Genomic DNA, 13,939 nt, shown 5'->3' on the forward strand with positions numbered 1-13,939 from the left:
CCAGACGCGGTCCCTGTCGCACGTGGGGCTCCCAATCCAAGTGGAAGGGAGAACAGGGATTGAATCCCCGTATTATTCGTTCATTCGACAGTATTTATGGAGCGCTTACTAGGTGCGGCGCTCGGAATGGCCAAGTGGCCGACAGACGGAGACGGTCCCCGCCCGCTGACGGGCTCACGGTCCGATCGGGGGAGACGGGCGGACGAGAACACAGTGGCGAGAAATAGCGTCGGGGGCAAGAAGACCCCGTGAAAACAACGGCAACGAGACAGAATCGAGGCGACGTACGTCTCGCCGAGCCGGGCGATCGGATGAATTCCCGACCCCTCCCCAAGTAACTAAGGCCCACACGCCCGTCGGACGCGCACAGGGAGGACGCCATTCCGCCCCGCGTACCGACAACCCGACGGCAGATCTTACCGATCTGACACGCCGTGAAGAGACGGATGTCGGGCCGGGTCTTCGCGTACCACTCGGCCGGCGAATCGAAGAGGCTGTGGAAACGAGAAGCCCATCACCCCGGACGGAAGGCTCGCAGACGCCACGCTCTTCCCAACGGCCGATCCCCTCCATCGGCCGGCCGCCGCCATTAATCCGGCGCTCGCCGGGCGCGGGGCACGGTACCCAGCGCTCCCCCGCACCCGTGATGACGTCGGCGTCCGTTAAGCGCTCGCCAGGCGCGGGGCGCCGTCCGCACGGACCCAGGGTCGTCGGGTCGTCCCGCGCGGGGCTCCCGCTCAATCCCCATTTGGCAGACGAGGGAACCGGGGCCCAGGGAAGCCAAGCGACTCGCCCACGGCCGAGCGGCGGAGCCGGGGGCGGGACCCACGACCCCCGACCCCCGAGCCCGGGCTCTCCGCACCGAGCCGCCCGGCGAGCGTTTACGGGCCGGCACCCGGGCGGCGCGGCGGGCCGCGGGGTCGGAGAGGGTCCCCGTCCCGCCTAGGGCGCACGATCCCAACCCCCAGTCGACGGAGGAGGTAGACCGAGGCCCGGAGGAGCGAGGTCACCCGGCCGGGGCGGCCCGGGAGACACGCGGCGGAGCCGGATTCAGGACCCCGGCCCTCCTCCCCGAGGGACCGCGCTCAGGACGAGCACCAACCCGACGCCGCGGGGACTCCCACGTCCGGCCGCCTCCCTCCTCACCTGGGCCGCCGGCCCGGGGAGGAGCTGGACCGTAAGCCGGTGAACTCGACATCCAGGCCTGCGGCGGAAGGGGAAGAACATCGACGGCGTCACCGACGGCGAGGCTTCGGGATCCCCCCAGACCGCCGCGAAACGCCCCACGGACCCCGGAGGCGCCGGGCGCTCGACTAATCCGGCAGACGGGGCCGTCGGCGGGATCGACGCTCGGAATCAGTTCTCCCGAGCGGAAGGAGGCCCGCCCGCGTCCATCCGTCGGAGCGGGGGTTGCGGCCCGAGAACCCGCCAGCCCCCATTCTCCCGCCGGCTTGTTTTCCTCTGCCCCATCTGTTCCGCGCCGGGCCCTCCGCTGAGCGCCGGGACAGGCGGAGGGCAGTCGGGTCGGACGCGGCCCCCGTCCCCCGTGGGACGCCCGGGCTCCCTCCCCATTTTAGAGGCGAGGTGACCGAGGCCGGGAGAGGTCGTTCGTTCGTTGGCCGGTATCCGTCGAGCGCTCACCACGTGCAGAGCACCGCGCGCCCGGGACGGACGGATCGGTCACAGACAGAGACGGTCCCCGCCCTCCGAGGGGCTCGCGGTCTGATCGGGGGCGACGGACGGCCGGGAACCGTGGCAGGAGACGGAACCCGAGGGGACCACCACCTCAACGAGACAACGGCAGGCGACTCGCCCGAGGCCTCACGGCCGCCGAGGGGCGGGGGCGGGATCGGGACCCGGCTCTTCCCGACGCCCCGGCCCGTCCACCGGGCCACGGCGCTCCTCCGGACGGCGTCTCCCTTCCGCCGCCTCTGGCTCCCCCGGCCCCGGCCGCTACGGGAGCCGGGATCGAATCCCGCTCCCCGCCACCGTCCCCGTCCGTCCGCCTCCCCCGATCGGAGGGCGGGGACCGTCTCCGCCCGTCGCCGACGCGTCCGCTCCGACCGCTCGGTCCGGCGCCCTGCAGGGAGCGGGCGCTCCGCCGACACGACCGGACGGACGGATCTACGGGGGCCTCGCCGCCCATCGACCCGGCGGCTCGACCGAGCGCCTCCTCCGGGCCGGGACGTCGGGAGGGGCCGACCCGACGGCGGCGACCGACCGTCGTCGTCCCCCCCCCCCGCCGCCCCCCGCGGACGACGCTCCCGGCCCGCGACGGGCTCCCGGCGGAGCGTCCGACGGCGGGCGAGACGCGTCGCCCCTCTGGGCCTCGGTGACCTCGTCCGTCGAACGGGGAGCGACGGCGAGCCCCGCGTGCGACGACCCCGTCGTCCCGTCCCTCCCCCGGCGCCGAGAACGGCGCCCTGCGCGTAGCGGGCGCTTAACGGACACCGACGAGCTCACCCCGGCCCGGGCGCCCGGAGGAGTCCGACGCGGCCACGGCCCGAGCTCTCGTTTTCAAGCTCGGCCCCCGGGCTCGCCCCGGCGCTCGCGACCCGTTAAACGCTCGACGGATACCACGAGAAGAAACGGAGAGAGCGACCTCTCGGCCTTTTCCTCTCCGCCGCCTCACCGCCGCCGTGCCAACTCCCAAAAGCCCAAACCCGCCGGTGGAGACGGTCTCAGCCGGCCCGCGGCGCCCCCCGATAGATCAAAAACGCCGGTATCCGTCGGGCGCCCGCCGGGCGCCGAGCACCGTTCCAGGCGCCGGGGGAGAGACGGGGTCACCGGGCGGTCCCGCGCGCGGCTCCCGGCCGATCCCCATTTGACGGACGAGGGAACCGAGGCCCGGCGGAGCGACCCGCCCACGGCCCCCCGGCCGACGGGTGGCCGAGCCGGCGTCCGAACGCGCGGCCTCCGACCCCCGAGCCCGGGCTCCTTCCACCGGGCCGCGCGGCTCCTCCTCCCGGCTCCCCTCGCCGAGCGTTCTGAAGACCCGACGGAACCGAGACACTCACGACGGCGTTCGTCGAGCGCCTGCCGCGCGCCGGGCACCGTACCGGGCGCCGCCGCGGCTACCGGCGGATGATAATCGTGATAATCGAGACAATAACGACGACGGCACTCGTTAATAAGAGCGGCATCCGTTCAGCGCTCGCTACGTGCCGAGCACCGTCCCGGGCGCCGGGGGAGAGACGGGGCCGTGGGGTCGGCCCCCGTCTTCCCGAGGAGGGAACCGAGGCCCAGACAAGCGAGTGGCTCGCTCGGCGGCGGGGCCGGGATCACGAACCCACGCCCTCCGACTCCCCAGCCCGGGCTCGGGCCCCCGATAACCGGTCCGAACCCCGGGCCGGGGGCGGCGGGCCCGGCCTCCGCGCGCCGGGCCTCGCCGGGCCGCGGGAGCGCCAGGGTCGCGGCCGGCACGGGCCGGAGTCGCGGGGGTCGGCGGGGGTGGCCGCACGGGGACCCCCGGGACCCCCCCGGGCCCCTCTTACTGAGGAAGCGGGCCCGCCGCAGGAGCCGCCGCAGGAGGGGCAGCCGCTGCTCGAACTGCTCCGCCAACACGTCCATGGCGCCCGCCGGGGCGGGCACCGGGGGGGCAAGGGGCACGGGACGGGGAGCACGGATCGGGGAGCACGGGACGGGGAGCACGGGACGGGGAGCAGGGACCGGGGAGCGAGGGACGGGGGGGCGAGGCCTCCCGGAGCCAGGAGCGGGGGTCAGAGGTCAGGGAGCGCAGAGGACGGCGCACAGGGAAGGGAGCACGGTCAGGGAGCCGGTGCGGAGTAGGGAGCACGGAGCGAGGGTCAGGGCAGAGGGAGCACGGGGGAAGGAGCACCGAGCAGGGAGCAAGGGTCGGGGAGCACCGAGCGGGGAGCTTGCGCAGAATAGGGAGCACGGGGGAGAGCGCGGTCGGGGAGCTTGCGCAGAACAGGGAGCACCGGGCAGAGAGAACGGGGGAGGGAGCCCAGGGCAGGGAGCACGGTCAGGGAGCACGGAGCAGAGGAGCAGATTGCAGAGAGCAGGGGGCAAAAAGGGCACGGAGCAGAGGAACGGAGGAGCAGGTTGCACGGAGCAGGGAGCAAAGAGCACGGAGCAGGGGAGCAGGTTGCACGGGGCAGAGGAGCTAGGGGAGCAGGTTGCACGGAGCAGGGAGCAAAAAGAGGACGGGGCAGGGGAGCGGTTTGCACGGGGCAGGGAGCAGAGAGCACGGAGCAGGGAGCACGGAGCAAAAAGAGCACGGAGCAGAGGTGCAGTTTGCACGGAGCAGGGAGCAAAAAGAGCACGGAGCAGGGGAGCAGGTTGCACGGAGCAGGGAGCAGAGAGCACGGAGCAGGGAGCACGGAGCAAAAAGAGCGCGGAGCAGAGGTGCAGTTTGCACGGAGCAGGGAGCAAAAAGAGCACCGAGCAGGGGAGCAGGTTGCACGGAGCAGGGAGCAGAGAGCACGGAGCAGGGAGCACGGAGCAAAAAGAGCGCGGAGCAGAGGTGCAGTTTGCACGGAGCGGGGAGCAAAGAGAGCACCGAGCAGGGGAGCAGGCTGCACGGAGCAGGGAGCAGGGAGCGAGAAGAGCACGGAGCAGAGGAGCAGAGGAGCAGGGAGCACGGAGCAAAGAGCGCGGAGCAGAGGTGCAGTTTGCAGGGAGCGGGGAGCAAAGAGAGCACGGAGCAGGGGAGCAGGTGGCCCGGAGCAGGGAGGAGGGGAGCAGGGAGCACCGGGCAGAGAGCAAAGAGAGCACGGAGCACCGGGGAGGGAGCGGAGAGCGGGGAGCAGGGAGCGGAGAGGGCGGCGCAAGGAGCGGGGAGGGGGGCGGAGGCGGCCGGGCGCAACGCCCCGCGCAGGGTGGGGGGCCCAACCCTCCCCTCCCCGCCCCTCCCCCGAGCCCCTCCCCCCTCCCAGCGACGCCACGTGACCTACTTAATAACTAATGAGCGCCAGCGGCACCTATTAAGCGCTTCCCGGGGGGGGCCGCGGGGTCTCCGTCCCCGTTTCGCGGATGAGCGGACCGAGGCCCGGAGCAGCCGAGCGACCCGCCCGCGGTCCCCCGGCCGGCGGGGGGCGGGATCCGAACCCACGACCTCCGACTCCCCAGCCCGGGCCCTTGCCGCCGGGCCGGGCCGCTCCTCTTCGGCATTTATTGATAAGGATGATAGTGATGCTAGGTGGGCATCCGGTAGGCGCTTCCCGGGCGCCGGGGGGGCCGCGGGGTCTCCGTCCCCATTTCGCGGACGAGGCGACCGAGGCCCGGAGAAGCCGTCGTTCCCGTCCGTCCGCCTCCCCCGATCAGGCCGCCGGCCCGTCCGCCGGCGGGGACCGTCTCCCTCCGTGGCCGACTCGTTCGTCCCGAGCGCTCAGTACGGCGCCCCGCACGCCGTAAGCGCTCGGTGAACACCGTCGAGGGCACGAAGTGACCGGCCGGCGAGGGGCGGGAGGCGGCGTTCGAACCCGCGACCTCCGACTCCCCGGCCCGGGCCCCTGCCGCCGAGACGCGCCGCTCCTCTCCGCCGTTTATCGATGACGACGACGACGATGGGTCGGCGCGCGTCGGGCGCCGGGCGCCGGGGCGGACGCGGGGTCGTGGGACCGTCCCCGTTTGCCGGACGGGGCGGCCGAGGCCCGGGGAAGCCGAGCGACTCGCCCGCGGTCCCCCGGCCGACGGGCGGCGGGGCCGGGATCCGAACCCGCGCTCCTCGCGGCTGGGGCCGGAGGGCGGCGCGGGCCAAGCCCGAGCGGGGCGTCCTTCCGGGGCGGAGAGGGGGGCGCGCGGCGTCCGAAGCGGCCCGGGCTCGGGAGGCGGAGGTCGTGGGTTCGGATGCCGGCCCCGCCGGGCCACCGTGGGCGGCTCGCTTCTCCGGGCCTCGGTTCCCTCCTCCGGAAAACGGGGATGAACCGGGAGCCCGGCGTGGGACCCCCCCCGATGACCCCGTCTCCCGCCCCGGCGCTCGGCCCATAGCGGGCGCGCGACGCCGCCGTTCTTCTCTGGGCCTCGGTTCCCTCGTCCGTCTTCCGACCGGGGCCGCGCCCGAACGGCTCGGGGACTCAGAGCGCGGACGGGACGAGAAGCGCGCGCCCCAGGCTTGTACGCTCCTCCTCCCGTCCGCCGGCGGGAGACGCGGGGGTCCGAGAGTCGGGAAACCCGGCGTCCCGATTCTTTGCGGGCCCCGGGATTCTGGTCTCCTCCCGGATTGAACCGTGGCCGCTCCTCCCTCCCTCCCTCCCTCCTAAGGATCCGGGGGAGGAGATCGGATGGCCGGCGGGGACCGGCGCGCCGACTCCACCCGGGCGGCCCCGCCGGCGCTCAGAACGGCGCTCCGCGCGGAGCGAGCGCCCAACGGACGCCGCCGGCGGCGTCACCCCGTGTCTCCCCCGGCGCTCGGCGCCTAACCGACGCCGACCGGACGGACGGGAACAGTGGCCGCGAAGAGGATCGAGGGGGCGGACGTCGCATCCGGGCCACGGCAGATGAACGGGATCGGGGCGCCGTGCATCTCGTCGACTCGCTCGACCCTATTCGCCCGACGCTCCCCGGGCGCGGGCCGCCGTGCCGAGCCGTCGGGGGCCGTCGGACCGACGCCCCCGGCGAGCCGAGGGGAGACCGAGGCGGGGCGGTTAAGCGACCCGACTCGCGGAGAGCCGAAATAACCCAGTCGACGCCACCGTCCTGTCCGTTCGCTCATTCGACGGTCTTCGTCGAGCGCTCGCTCCGTGCGCCGGGGACGGACGGACGGACGGGCGACGGTCGCCGCCCTCTGACGGGGGAGACGGACGGACGGGAACCATGGCGAGAAACGGCGTCGAGGGGAAGAACGTCCTGCCCGTCCGGCTCGGCCTCCGGCAGCGCTGCGGAAAATAACTCGGAGAGAGCTGGAACTCCGAGCCGGGGGGGGGGGGGGGGGTCAAGGAGAAAAAAAAACTTCCCCTCAGGCAGCTGTATTTATTGAGCGCCTACTGCGCGCAGAGCGTCGTGCCGAGTGCTTGGGAGAGCGCGATCTCGAGTCGGTCCTGCTTACCGAGCGCTCACCGGGGCGAGAGCACGTCCCGAGAGCTTGGGAGAGCGCGATCTCGAGTCGGTCCTGCTTACCGAGCGCTCACCGGGGCGAGAGCACGCCCCGAGTGCTTGGGCGAGGACCATCTAGAGTCGGTCCTACTTACCGAGCGCTTACCGAGCGCAAAACGTCGTGCCGAGTGCTCGGGAGAGTACAGCATAACAACATCAATAGTCGATCGCGTCGACTGAGCGCTTACTGTGTGCAGAGCGCCGTACCGAGCGCCCGGGAGGGTACCGTGGGACGGCGGGACGGACCCACGCCCGGCCCGCAGCGGGCTTACGGTCTAGAGGGGGAGGCGGACGTGGAGGTCGAGAGATGAATCGGGGATGCGGACAGAAGCGCCGCGGGGCTCGCCGCCGACCCCCGTTTTCCAGGTGGGGGAACCGAGGCACGGAGAAGTGACCGGCCCCCGGTCACACGGCCGACGGGGGGCCGAGCCGGGAGTCGAACCCACGGCTCCGAGGCCCGAGCCGCGCCGCTCCCCTCGTACGGACGAGGGGACCCCGGCCCGGGGCGGGCGGGTCGCCGGGATCCGGACCCGGCTCCTCGCACCGCGCCCCCCCCGATCGCGGTGAGCGCTCGGTAAGGTCCGACGGACGGACGGCGGGCGGGGAGGCGCGGGAAGACGGGCGACGCCGAAAATCCCGACCACTCACGGGAGCAGGGTGCGAGGCGACGCTTCCCCCTTGAGGAAGGGGGCGGCCCGGCAGGGCGCCGTCCCGGGAGGCGGAGGGCCCCGGGTTCTAATCCCACTCCCCCGCGTCTGCCGTGGGACCTCGGGCGAGTCGCCCGGCTGCTCCGCGCTTCATCCGAAAGACGGGGATCGGGACCGTGGGCCCCACGGGGGGGGGGGGGGGGGAGGGGGTCACGGGCCGCGTCGAACCCCGTCACCCCGCGTCTCCCCCGGCGCCCGGATGCCGCCGACACGGAGCCGGGGGAGAACAGTCCGAGGCGGGATCCGTCCGTCCTCCTCCTCCCGACCGCCGCCGAATTCCCTTCCGAGAAGGAGCCGGAGGAAGGGGGGGGCGGGCTTTCCCTCTGCCTCTCCGGGGACGGGAACGAAAGGGCTCTCCCTCCGACGAGACCGTTCCTCGGCTGTAGGCGAGGAGCGGCGCGGCGCGGCGGAAAGGGCCCGGGCCGCGGAGTCAGAGGGCGTGGGTTCGGATCCCGGCCCCGCCGCCCGTCAGCCGGGGGACCGCGGGCGAGTCGCTTCCCTTGTCGGCGCCCCGGCCGTAAGACGGGGATCGACGACGACCCGGCGGGCCCGCCCCCCCCCCCCCCCCCCCCCGCCCGGCGCGGCGCACGGTCGGCGCTTAACGGACACGGACGTCGTCGTCGGAGATACCGCCGTCATTATTATCATTCTGAGCCTTCGGGTTACGCCGTCCTAGATCAGCGGTCGCCCCCTCCCGCTCGAGAGCCACCGCCGACGTCTCGGGCCGGGGCGAGCCGGCGGGCCGGCGACCGGCCCGGGCCGACGGGCGATTTCATTTCACTCGTAGATTCTCCGCGGCTCCTTCAACTCCACCCCGCCGTCCGTCAGAGCTTTTAAAAGCCGCTGGATCTGGCGAAGGGACGGGGGTGGGGAGGGAGAGAGAGCAGGCGATTAGATCGGCGCCGCGAACCAACGTCCGCCGGGGAGGCCCTTGGCCGGCCCCCCCCCCCCCCCCCCCCGCCCCGACCGACCCAAAACGCCCCCCAAACCCCACCCGCCCGACGTGGCTCGGGAGTCGGAGGCGGTGGGTTCGACTCCCGGCGGCCGGGCGACCGTGGGCGAGCCGCTTCGCTTCCCCGGGGCCTCGGTTCCCTCCTCTGGAAAACGGGGACGAACGGGGAGCCTCGCGTGGGGCCGACGACCCCGGATCTCCCCCGGCGCTCACGACGGCGCACGGGAAGCGCTCAACCAAGACCGACGTCCACCCGTCTGGGCCGTCGCGTTCCGGGCCGGTCGCCCGGCACGGAGTTGGGGGAAAGCGTGACGGCCGCCGCCGGGTAACCTCTGAACCAATGACCGGAGGCCCGTCGCTGGGCAGGGACTGTCTCTACCTGTGGCCCAACTGTCCACTCCGAGCACTTAACACAGTGCTCGGCGCCTAGTAAGCGCTCGATAAATACCACTGGACGAACAAACGACCGTGAGCCCGTCAGTGGGCGGGGACGGTCTCCATCTGCGGCCCAACTGTCCGTCCCGAGCGCTCGGTCCGGTGCTCCGCGCGTAGTAAGCGCTCGATAGATACCGTCGAACCAACGGACGACCGGAAGCCCGTCACCGGGCGGGGGACCCTATCTGTGGCCCAACTGTCCGTCCCGAGCGCTCGGCCCGGTGCTCCGCGCGCGCGCGCAGCAGGCGCTCGACAGATACCGTCGGAGGAACCGACGACCGTCGGCCCGTCGCCGGGCGGGGACCGTCCCTACCTGCGGCCCAACTGTCCGTCCCGACCGCCCGGTCCGGCGCCCCGCGCAGGGTGAGCGCTCCGGAAATGCCGCCGGACGGCCGGACGCGGGACGGGGACGGCGCCCGGCCCGGCGCACGGGAGGCACGCCGACGTCCCGCGAGGAAGAAAGGAGCAGGGGAGAAGGGGCGGGACCGGGGCCGCCCGGCCCCGACCTCGTCGGTCGGCGTCCGTCCGTCCGTCCGTCGACCGGCGGGACCGGCCGGGCGCTCGCTCCGCCCGGGGCGCGCCCGGTCTAGCGCAGGAGGGCGACGGGACGGCCGGCGAGGGGGGAGGAGGGGGCCGCCGGGCGGCCCGGCGGACGTACCGACGGGGAGGAGTATTCCCAGGGGGTGGCCTGGAAGCCCACGAAGCCGACCCCCGCCTCCAGGCAGCGGCCGGCCAGCACCCGGCCGACGTTCTCGCAGGCCGCCGCGTTCCCGGTCCGGTACAGGTGCCTCTTGACGGCCCACTCCCGGGTGGAGGCCGACACCACCGTGCGCCCGTCGCGGCGCTCCACCGACGCCGTGACGTGACGCTGGCTTCGCTCCACCTTCAGCCTGCGGCGGGGCGGGAGGAGAGGGGCGCCGGGGCCGGCTGAGAGGGAGGCCGGCGGGGGAGCCGCTCCCGACCGCGCCGCCCGGGGCCGGTCCCCGCGCCCCCTCCCGTCGGCCGCGCCGCGACCGTCCCCCCCCCCGCCCCCCTCGGCCGCCTCGTCTCCGAACGGGGGGCTCGCCCCGCGGGCCCCCGGCGCCCGGCGCGTCCCGCGCGGAGCGGAGCCCTTCGCGGACGCCGTGGCGACGGCCGGACGCGCGGTCCCTCTCCGCTCCTCCGTCGCCCCGTCCGCTCCGCTCCGTGGGATGCGCGTCGCCCCCATCCCGTCCGTCCGCCCGTCTCCCCCGAAGCCGTGACGGCCGGGGGCGCCTGCCCGCTGGAGGGCTAAGGTCCGGCCGCCCGCGCACCCACCGGTGCCAGAATTCGCGCCCGGGCCAGACCGTGGCCCAGCCCCGTTCCTTCCTGGCCACGGCCAGGCGCTCCAGGTTGCGGGGATTGCGGTTGACGAACTCGGGGGCGATCCTCTCGTTCTCCCGGGTCTCCGCTTCGGGCTCGGCGGCGGACGCGGACGCGAGACGGAGGCCTGGGGAGAGACGTGACCCTTCCGCGTCGCCCCGCTCCCTCCCGGCCCCCCCCCCCCCCCCGGGGCGCTCCCGACCGGCGCGGCCTCCTTTCCGCCTCTCCCCGCCGCCGGAGCGGCGGGGCTCGGCGGAGAGGAGCCGGGCTTGGGGGGGGGGGGGGTGTCCCCCCGAGTCACGGGTTCGAATCCCCGCTCCGCCTCCCCGGGCCGCGGGTCTCCCCCCTCCCCGGTCCGTCCAACGGGGACGGGGCCCCACGGCGGGACGACCCGATGGCCTCGTATCCTCCCCGGCGCTTAGAACGGTGCCCGGCACCGGGCGGGCGCGCGGCTGAGCGGAGGGGGCCCGGGCCGGGGAGTCGGGGGGGCACGGGTTCGAGTCCCGGCCCCGCCCCTCGGCAGCTGGGTGACCGCGGGCGAGTCGCCTCGCTTCTCTGGGCCTCGGTCCCCTCGGCTGCAAAACGGGGACGGACCGTGGGCCGACCCGACGACCCCGCCTCTCCCCCGGCGCTCGGCACGGCGCGCCGCAAGCGCTTAGCCGACGCAAACGCGTCGTTATCGGCCAACGCCCTTCTCCTCCTTAACGCGGGCAGCCCCTCTCTCTCTCGTTCATTCGGTCGTATTTACCGGGCGCCTACCGCGTGCGGAGCACTGGACTGAGCGCTCACCCGAGGGCAGGTAAAGGAAGACCCGGAGGAGCGGCGGGGCTCCGGGGCTTGGGAGTCGGAGGTCGTGGGTTCCAGTCCCCCCTCGGCCACCTGACGGTAATAACGCCGGCCGTCTGTTGAGCGCTGACGACGCGCGGAGCGCCGTCCCGAGCGCCGGGGGAGACGCGGGGTCACGGGGTGGTCCCCCGTGAGGCTCGCGCTAAATCCCCATTTTACAGATGAGGGAAGTGAAGCGACTCGCCCGGGGTCACCCGGCTGACGGGCGGTAGGGCCGGCATTCGAACCCATGACCTCGGACCGCCAAGCCCGGGCTCCCGCCCCCGAGCCGCGCCGCCGCGCGACCTCGGGCCGGCCGCTTCCCCTCTCCGTGCCCTCGGCCATCTCGGCCGTAAAGCGGGGATGCGGACCGCGGGCCGGCCTCACGCCGGCGCGCGGAACGGGGCCTGGCGCCCAGTGAGCGCCCCAGGGACGCCGTCGTTTTGGCTGCCGCTCCCTCGCCTCTGCCCCGGCGCTCAGAAGAGGGCTTGGCCCGTAGCAGGCGCTTGGGAGAAGCAGCGCGGCTCGGTGCAGACGGCCCGGGCTGGGGAGTCGGAGGTCACGGGTTCGAATCCCCGCTCCGGTACCTGTCAGCTGGCTGACGGAGGGCGGGTCGCTTCACTTCGCTGGGCCTGGTCTGGAAAATGGGCATGAAGACCGGGAGCCCCACGTGGGGCACCCCGATGACCCCGTCTCTCCCCCGGCGCTCAGCACGGCGCTCCGCGCCTAGTAAGCGCTTAACCCAAACCGCCATTATCAGGATTCCCCTGTCTCTCCCCCTGCGCTCAGAACGGCGCTCTGCACAGAACCAGCGCTTAACCGACACCAACATTATTATTATTATAATATTACTATTGTTATCCTGTCTCTCCCCCAGCGCTCAGCACGGTGCTCTGCACAGAATGAGCGCTTAACAGACACCAACATTATTATTATTATAATATTACTATTGTTATCCTGTCTCTCCCCCAGCGCTCAGCACGGTGCTCTGCACAGAATGAGCGCTTAACAGACACCAACATTATTATTATTATATTACTATTATTATCCTGTGTCTCCCCCAGCGCTTAGAACGGTGCTCTGCACAGAATGAGCGCTTAACCGATACCATTATTATTATTATAATATTACTATTATTATCCTGTGTCTCCCCCAGCGCTCAGCACGGTGCTCTGCACAGAATGAGCGCTTAACCGATACCATTATTATTATTATAATATTACTATTGTTATCCTGTCTCTCCCCCAGCGCTCAGCACGGTGCTCTGCACAGAATGAGCGCTTAACCGATACCAAGATCATTCTCATTATTATCATTATTATTATTATTAAGAAATGCATTCATTCAAACAGAGCCAAAGAGAGGGAGCGCATTACCGGGTCGTGGCGGCGCCAGCCTCCTGCCCAGCGCTGCGCACAGGGCCATGGCTGCGGGGCCGGGCCGGGCCGGGCCTCCTCTTCCTCCCCGGGGCGGCGAGGGCTAGCGAGGGGCGGCCATCTTGGTTGAGGGCAAAGGGCCTCCCCCTCCCCTCGTTTCCCGCCGGGCGAAGCCGTTGGGCGGGCTCGGCCAATCAGAAGCGAGGGTTACATCCGGCTCCCTCAGAGCCGACCCATGAGGGAGCGGGCGCTCGGGGGCGCTCGGGGGCGCTCGGCTCTCTTCGGGTGCGTTCGGGTCCGCTCGGGCGGCCATGTCGTAAAGCAAATGGCCGCTCCCTCCCCGCCCATTTCCCCTCCTAATTCAGCAGCCCGCGGAACCCGCTCTTTCTTTCTTTTCTTTCTTGTTTTCTTTCTTTATTGCTTTCTTTCTTCCATTCATCCATCCACTCATTCATTCAGCCATCCATCCACTCATTCATCCATCCACCCGTCCTTCCATTCATTCATCCACCCATCTACCCATCCATTCATTCATCCACCCATCTACCATCCATCCACTCATTCATCCATCCATTCATTCATCCACCCACCCACTCATTCATTCATCAGTCCATCCACTCATCCATCCATTCATCCATCCATCCACTCATCCATCCATTCATCCATCCATCCACTCATTCATTCATCCATCCATCCATTCATCCATCCACCCACCCATCTATCCATCCATTCATTCATCCACCCATCCATCCATTCATTCATCCACCCATCCATCCATTCATCCACCCATCCACCCACCCACCCACCATCCATCCATCCATCCATCCATCCACTCATTCATTCATCCACCCATCCATCCACTCATTCATTCATCCATTCATCCCTCCCTCCCCCTTCCTTCCTTCCTTCCTTCCTTCCTTCCTTCCTTCCTTCCTTCCTTCCTTCCTTCCTTCCTTCCTTCCGATTGGGCGCCCATTGTGTGCCCTGCGCTAAGCGCCGGGAATGTCCAATTCGGCAACAGATGGAGACCATCCCTGCCCAGCGTGGGGCTCACAGTCTATCTTCAAGACTTCCCTGAGGCTGCGGGTTTCGCTGCAGCGCGGCTCAGTGGGAAGAGCCCGGGCTGGGGAGTCAGAGGTCGTGGGTTCGAATCCCGCCTCTGCCACTTGGCTGTGTGACTTTAGGCAAGTCACTTCACGGGGCCTCAGTTCCCTCATCTGTCAAATGGGGATGAAGACTGGGAGCCT

At 70.9% G+C, this 13,939-nt stretch overlaps 2 protein-coding genes across 4 annotated transcripts in view; both read right to left on the reverse strand.

Moving 5' to 3' along the window:
• Nucleotides 1-3,656, reverse strand: part of PNLDC1 (PARN like, ribonuclease domain containing 1) — a 29,039-nt gene extending 25,383 nt beyond the window's left edge. The window contains exons 1-3 of one of the 2 annotated variants that reach the window (XM_029058050.2): nucleotides 3,495-3,656; nucleotides 1,147-1,204; nucleotides 421-494 (exon numbers count right to left, since the gene is read on the reverse strand). In XM_029058050.2, the coding sequence (XP_028913883.1) occupies nucleotides 421-494; nucleotides 1,147-1,204; nucleotides 3,495-3,570 (208 nt within the window). In that variant the 5' untranslated portion in view covers nucleotides 3,571-3,656. Of the gene's footprint in view, nucleotides 1-420; nucleotides 495-1,146; nucleotides 2,012-3,494 lie in introns of those variants that run through there. The other variant, XM_029058049.2, reaches the window with a different exon arrangement.
• Nucleotides 3,657-8,383: 4,727 nt separating this feature from the next.
• MRPL18 (mitochondrial ribosomal protein L18) lies at nucleotides 8,384-12,842 on the reverse strand. Of its 2 annotated transcripts, XM_029048135.2 has the most exons (5): nucleotides 12,693-12,842; nucleotides 11,281-11,370; nucleotides 10,447-10,618; nucleotides 9,809-10,040; nucleotides 8,384-8,612 (listed from the first exon to the last, which is right to left on the reverse strand). In XM_029048135.2, the coding sequence occupies exons 1-5, from the start codon at nucleotides 12,739-12,741 to the stop codon at nucleotides 8,541-8,543; spliced, it is 615 nt and encodes a 204-aa protein (XP_028903968.1). In that variant the 5' UTR covers nucleotides 12,742-12,842; the 3' UTR covers nucleotides 8,384-8,540. The 2 variants fall into 2 exon arrangements, with proteins under 2 accessions (XP_028903968.1, XP_028903978.1); XM_029048145.1 differs by lacking the exon at nucleotides 11,281-11,370 and having other exon boundaries at nucleotides 12,693-12,840.
• Nucleotides 12,843-13,939: the final 1,097 nt, after the last annotated feature.

This window comes from Ornithorhynchus anatinus, chromosome 2 (genome assembly GCF_004115215.2).
Source record: "Ornithorhynchus anatinus isolate Pmale09 chromosome 2, mOrnAna1.pri.v4, whole genome shotgun sequence".
Classification (NCBI taxonomy): domain Eukaryota; kingdom Metazoa; phylum Chordata; class Mammalia; order Monotremata; family Ornithorhynchidae; genus Ornithorhynchus; species Ornithorhynchus anatinus.